We start from the raw sequence: 6000 nt of genomic DNA, 5'->3' as shown, positions 1-6000 counted from the left end.
CAGTGGAGCCTGCAAGGTAATACTGCAAAAAGTAACGTTTTCTTTGTATTTCTAGTGCCACCTCGTGAGATATAAACTAGAAATTATAATGTTTTTTCCCTTTAATGGGTTAACAATTTTCCAAGTCAGTAAAAGCTTTGAACGGCCTAGGCTGAAAATCCGACACCCAGCTGGGCTTTCCTCCAGTGGCAGAGATCTTGAAAAAAGTAGCACTTAATAATCATTTGAGGTAATGTAGCAGCCCGCAGAGAAAACAAGTCCCAGGAAGTGATTTCCGGATGGAGGTGAGAGGGGCGGTAACTTCCGGTTGGAGGGCCGGCAGCGGCTATTGCGCAAGCGCGGTTCGCATTTTCCAGGCTTTCTTTCTCCCTTCCCCCTCCCTCCCCCAAGCCTGAGGGGTCTTGAGGTGACATCGCAGACAACTGCGACTCCAGCAGGAGGAAGAAAAGATGGACAGGAGGAAGCTCGGTCGACGGCGATCTTCATCCGGTGAGAAAGGGTCGAGGGCTGAGCGTAGTGTCTTCTACCTGGAAGGTGCAGGCGCCGACGGGTGGGTGTTGCGTCGCGGCCCGGAGCTGTGAGGGTGAGAGCGAGGGCGAGGCGGGGGCGGGGAGGGAGGGAGGGGAGGGGAGGGGAGGGGCGGGGGTGAGCACAATGGAAGGCTTCGGGCTCGATCCCGCCCCTCGAGTGCGAGACCCAGTGCGAGCTGTCATCGCAGCTCCGGCTGCTTTCATCCCTTTCATTTTTGCCCTACTCCCGCCAGCACTGCTGCAGTCTCTTCGGCCGACGAATCTTCCCGGTTGGCTTGGTCCTCCCCTGCCACGCCTTCCTCGTAATTTCACAAATGTTCCAGTTTCTTTTCCAGCCTGTCCGCTGACTCCGCTTTTTCTCCTTGTGATTCCTGCCGTTGCTTCCCCCTTGCCCTGCAGGTAGAGGCGTCTGCACCAAAAGGAAGGGCGGCTCTTACTAATTGCCACTTCGCTCCTCAAATAAATACCTTCCTGTGTTTCTTCTAAAAGGCTCACTTAATAGCTTTTTTCTCTTCCTGCCTCCGCCTGCATTTTCCCAAAGTGATTCGAAAGTTAAACAAAGGACTCAAAGCTTTGTTTTCCTTGTGTATTTTTTATCTCAACATATTTTTATTTTTGAAATTGTTTTAAGGTTTAAATCACCAGCTTGAGTTTTGTATACTACGTCTTTGTAACACAAAAGTGTTATCAGCATCTTCCAGTCAGCAAGTTTTTGTCAAACAGTCCGTCCATCGAAGGTACCACGTCTTGTGTTATGTCATGTAGACTTAGGAGAGGAGTACACAGTCTTGTACATAAACTTAGCATCCAACGAATCGATTATTTCCTTTCATGATCCCCGGTACCGAAAAAAAAAAAAATTAAAATGTGCCGCCGCCTGCCTGGCAAGCAAGGTCCTGAGTTCGATCCCCGGTACCAAAAGAAAAAAGTCTTATTGTATCATTTTTGTAGAGACAACGTTAACAAGCCCACATTTGTTTAGGAGCACCCTGTGGCAATACATTTCAAAGTTTTTTTTGACCTCAACTGGGGAAAGTGAAAACCTCTGGGAATAGTACCTGAAGCATTTAAAACTCTGAGAGCCATTATCCCCTGGGGATTGAACGAAGAGACTTATCTCTGGGTTACATTCAGAACTTTCCCCCTTTCAATTTTTAAATTTTGAAACAAGGTCTTAATAAGTCCCTAAGTTGCCCAAGGTGGTCCCAGATTTGTTCTCTTCCTCCTCTCAGCATCCTAGAGTGCTGAGTGATTCAGGTGTGTACTACCATTCCTGGCTACCCTGAGAGCTCTTTTTATATGCAATCAGTGTTATCATTTTTTTTTGTGTTTTAGAGCTATTACATACTCTTTGTCTTTGAAAATATATGTTTACATTGAGTGTGTCTCCAATAACGTTTGTCTTAATATTCCACTCTTTAAATCTTCACGTGAAACAGACACTTTAGAAGACTGCAGTGTTTAACTGACATCATTTGTGTGCGTCCTAATTCAGAGCTGTTGGTGTAATCATCTTTCATTTTAAGATGCACAGCCTTTAAAAAAATAAATTCACTTAATCTTTTTTTGGAGATGGTATTGCTGTGTAGTTCAGGCTGGTTTTAAACTTACTGTGTAGCCCACATTGGTCTCAAGATCCTTCTGTGTCAGCCTCTTGAGTGCTAGGATTACATGCGTGTGTCACCATGCCAGGCACATTCATTTAATCTTCGTTTAGTACTTTTTTGGGGGGGATAGGACAAGATATTAGCCTTGTCCTTCAACAAATCCACTCCCTTTACCTGATTACACTTAGATTTTTTTATTATAGTTAATTATGAAAGTAGTTTCTGGTAGTGAATTTTGAGAATGAGGGTGTTAATCCTTAAAAAGACATTGATATGGGCCAGGGATTTAGTTCAGTGGTTCCATTGCCTGCCTCGAAAGTGCAGGGTCCCGAGTTTGATCCCCGGTACCCCCCCAAAAAAAAGACATTGATATTTATTAGTTATACCTCTCAGGATTTTTTTTTGTTTTCTCTAATGACTTCCCTTTGGATATCCAAGCCATTTTCTTTTTTTTTGTACCGGGGAACGAACTCGGGTCCTTGACGCTTGCGCTGCAGGTGGCGAAACCTCTAAGCTAAATCCCCAGCTAAGACTTCCCTTTGGAATTGTCCTGTGAAGTAATATACAATAAGAAACATTCCCAAACCTGATGTTACTTAGCTATTCTCTAGTATGCCTCTAATTTTGATATGGGAAATGATACTGGAGATGAAATATGAAAATGTTATATCTCTCAACCTGTTAGCTGTCTGATAGGCCAAGCTCATGTTCTCTAAAAATTGAAGAATAAATTCTAGGAACAATGGTGGTTAAGAGTAGGAAGATATTTATTGATAGGATAGCTCCTGAGAGGCAGGAGGGGACCCGAATGGGTAGCCTGGGGATCCCACTTTACAGGGAAGTTTTATAGAGCAAAACCCATGTTAGGTACAACATGGCCATACCCATGATCGACCAATAAGGTTACAACTATAGTCACGTAGGTAATAGTGGTCCATTTGGGAAACAAGTCACATAACAATTGTGGATGGAAAGAGCAAAGACTTCTAAGAACTGATGGGTCCAGAGGTCTCTGGTCACCCCCTGGGGTGACTGATGTCTATACAGGTTTTGTTAGGCCCAGTGTTTGTCCTTTGAGGATGTATACAGGTCTAGTCATCTTGTCTTTATCTTGAGGCTGGGTCTCCAACAGATGTTTCTCCAGCCAGAGTTGTGATGTGTTTCCTTTGTCCTGACTCTCTCGGCCTATCCTTATCTGACTGCCTATAATATTTCTACCTAACTCAGCTGTTTATAATAGTTTTTCAATGTGAACATTGATTTTTTTTTTTTTTTTCTGTACCAGGGATTGAACTCGGGACCTTGCGCTTGCAAGGCAGGTGCCGGAACCACTGAGCTAAATCACTGGCCTGAACATTGATTTTTAAGAATACAGAATACCTTTTAAAAATAATGTGTTTTTAGTTTTTTGGTATAAATTTTTTGTGTGTGATATTGGGGATTGAACCTAGGATCTTTACACTGATGTACTTTCTCAGCTACTTTTCTTCTTTTTAGAACAGTTTTTAGACAGGGACTTGCTAAGTGACTAAGTTGCCCAGGCTGGGCTGGAATTTGTGCTCCTTCTACTTCAGCCTCCCAGAGTGTTGAGATTACATGTGAGTGCTGCCGTACCTGGCTATAAATTAATTATTTTTCTTTTGCAGTGCTGGGGATTGAATTCAGGGCCCTGTGCATGCTAGACAGGTGCTCTACCACTGAGCTATAGCCCCAGCCCTTTCTCATATATATATTCTCAGAAATAAAATGTGTTCAGTTGGTTGAAAGAGTTTCTGTGTAACTGTTACATGCATGTGGTTGCCATTTCATCTAGAGTTATTGCTAATTGGAGCCCAAATGAAGTGACATGGTCATCAAAATTCATGTATACACACAGAAAGGAATTTGATTAATAAAAGGGAAGAAGAGGTAGGAGAGTTGGCAATAGAGAAAACAAGACACAAAATTTGAAGTTTTAAATTGAGACTGCATAGGCTTTCTGTAGACTTTCACTTAAACAAAGAACTGTGAAAATTTACAGTGTGTTGCTTAGAACTCTTTCAGTTGAAGGTAGCAGAAATCCAGTTCCAGCTGGTTTAAGCAAAACAATAATAAGTGTTTGTAGCTCATAACTGATAACTGTAGCACGAAAAAGAGTAAATTAAGTGGGGATGGTAAACAACCAAAGTGTAACATAAATATAATAGAGTCACAGACCACAATTATTTTTTTTGTTTTTATTTTTTATTAGTACATGTGTGTAGTATACAATGTTTACATTCTTTGTGGAAAGTTGGTACATGTACATAACATATCTTTTGTTTGTTTGTTTGTTTTTCTGGTACCGGAGATCAAACGGGATCTTGTGCTTTCCAGGCAGGAGGCAGCACCACTGAGCTAAATCCCCAGCCCCTTTTATTTGTTTTTTTTGAGACAGAATCTCATTCTGTATTCCAGGCTGACCTTCATCTCTCTCTGTAGCCCTGGCTGGCCTCAGTCACCAATCCTCCTGCCTCAGCCACCTGAGCACTGGGATTACAGGCATGTGCCACTGTGCCTGGCTCTGCATAATAACATTTTAATTCCTTTTTTCATTGCCTTTCCCTTCCTTCCCTGTCCCCTTTCCACCCATTTCTTGATCTCTTACCTTTTTTTGGTACATGTTTGCAGTACATAATATTTACATTCCTTGTATAGAGTTGGTACATGTACATGACATACCCCCATTCCTTTTTCACCCCTTCTCCCTCCTCTCTCTCCCATTTCTTCCTCCATCTCTTGATCTTCTTCCTCTTTGAGCAAGATCTGTCTCCCTACTTCTATTATCTTTTATTTTGCTCTTTATTTTTACTCTGAGTTTGTCAAATAAGAGAAACTGTGATATTTAAGCTTGTATGTCTGATTTATTTCACTTAACATTATGGCACAGACCACAATTTACAAATGAATTTTTTATTTCAATTTGGAAAGCTCAAATAAATTTCACATTTTCAACATGCTGCTTCAGGCAGCATCTTTGGAGATCCACAACTAAGAATACATATTTCTTTTCGTCCTTAAGTACTAGTCACTGTACTAAGAACTTTGTAAAGTGGCTGTTATTTTTTATTTACAGGTAAGAAAGTGGGATTTAGTGAACCTAAATATGTTAGTAATAGCTATATCTGAACCACTGCCAGGACTCAAAATCTAAACACAAAAATCTATAGTTTTAAATTTATTTACTGCCGTAAGACATTAATTATTCCCCCTTATTTGGGGGAAGAAGTTTCATGGACAAACAAGTGTGATAACTAGCTAGAAATTTGTGGGATTTTTCAGAGCTTTTGATATGGGGCTGTACATTGTGCTTCAGGAAGAGAATGGCTAAGCATGTGTATTACTTCTCAAACTTGCTTATTTAGAAACTCTTATGTCCTCCAATTCCATCTTGAGGAACTAGTGTCCCATAATATACCTTTCTTATGTCTTTCATTAGGTGCAGGTGATGTCTCCTTTGCACTGGAAGTGTACTGAATGATAATTGAGGTTCAGAATGAAAAGCTACAGCTAATCATGATAAAGCTGCATATTTGCAGAGCTGTTAGCTGAAGCCATTGGAGTGAATGGAATTATTCATAGAAATAGGTAGTATAGAGTAAGAAAAGTGTTGCATCACACAAAATTAATTTGAAAGTAGAGAAGTATTGATAAACAGCTAGGCAGACAGACTGGGAATGTGGTAAGTTTAGAAAGAAAGAAAGGCAAGTGCAAAATAGTATGTCAGAGAGTTAAAGTACTTACTATGAGGGGATAGGTGTGGGTCACCCAGGGGGGTAAGGCAGGAGGATCACCCCAAGTTCAAGGCAAGCATGGGCTGCATACTGAGTTCAAGGTCAGCTTGG

The 6000-nt window shown here is 41.4% G+C and overlaps 1 protein-coding gene across 10 annotated transcripts in view; it reads left to right on the top strand.

The window, feature by feature from the left end:
- The first annotated feature begins 276 nt into the window (after positions 1–276).
- Senp7 (SUMO specific peptidase 7) overlaps positions 277–6000 on the top strand; it is a 208182-nt gene continuing 202458 nt past the window's right edge. For 4 of the 10 annotated variants that reach the window (XM_021238825.2, XM_021238823.2, XM_087214579.1 and 1 more), the window contains exon 1: positions 280–489. In XM_021238825.2, the coding sequence (XP_021094484.1) occupies positions 450–489 (40 nt within the window). In that variant the 5' untranslated portion in view covers positions 280–449. Of the gene's footprint in view, positions 551–6000 lie in introns of all 10 variants that reach the window. The other 6 variants (XM_087214566.1, XM_087214609.1, XM_021238824.2 and 3 more) reach the window with 5 other exon arrangements.

Source organism: Heterocephalus glaber, unplaced genomic scaffold (genome assembly GCF_053883595.1).
Source record: "Heterocephalus glaber isolate CG9 unplaced genomic scaffold, H.glaber_assembly_v1.0 deba00000122, whole genome shotgun sequence".
NCBI lineage: Eukaryota > Metazoa > Chordata > Mammalia > Rodentia > Bathyergidae > Heterocephalus > Heterocephalus glaber.
Note: the sequence above shows the minus strand (reverse complement) of the source record. Positions and strands in the feature narration are given on the sequence as shown.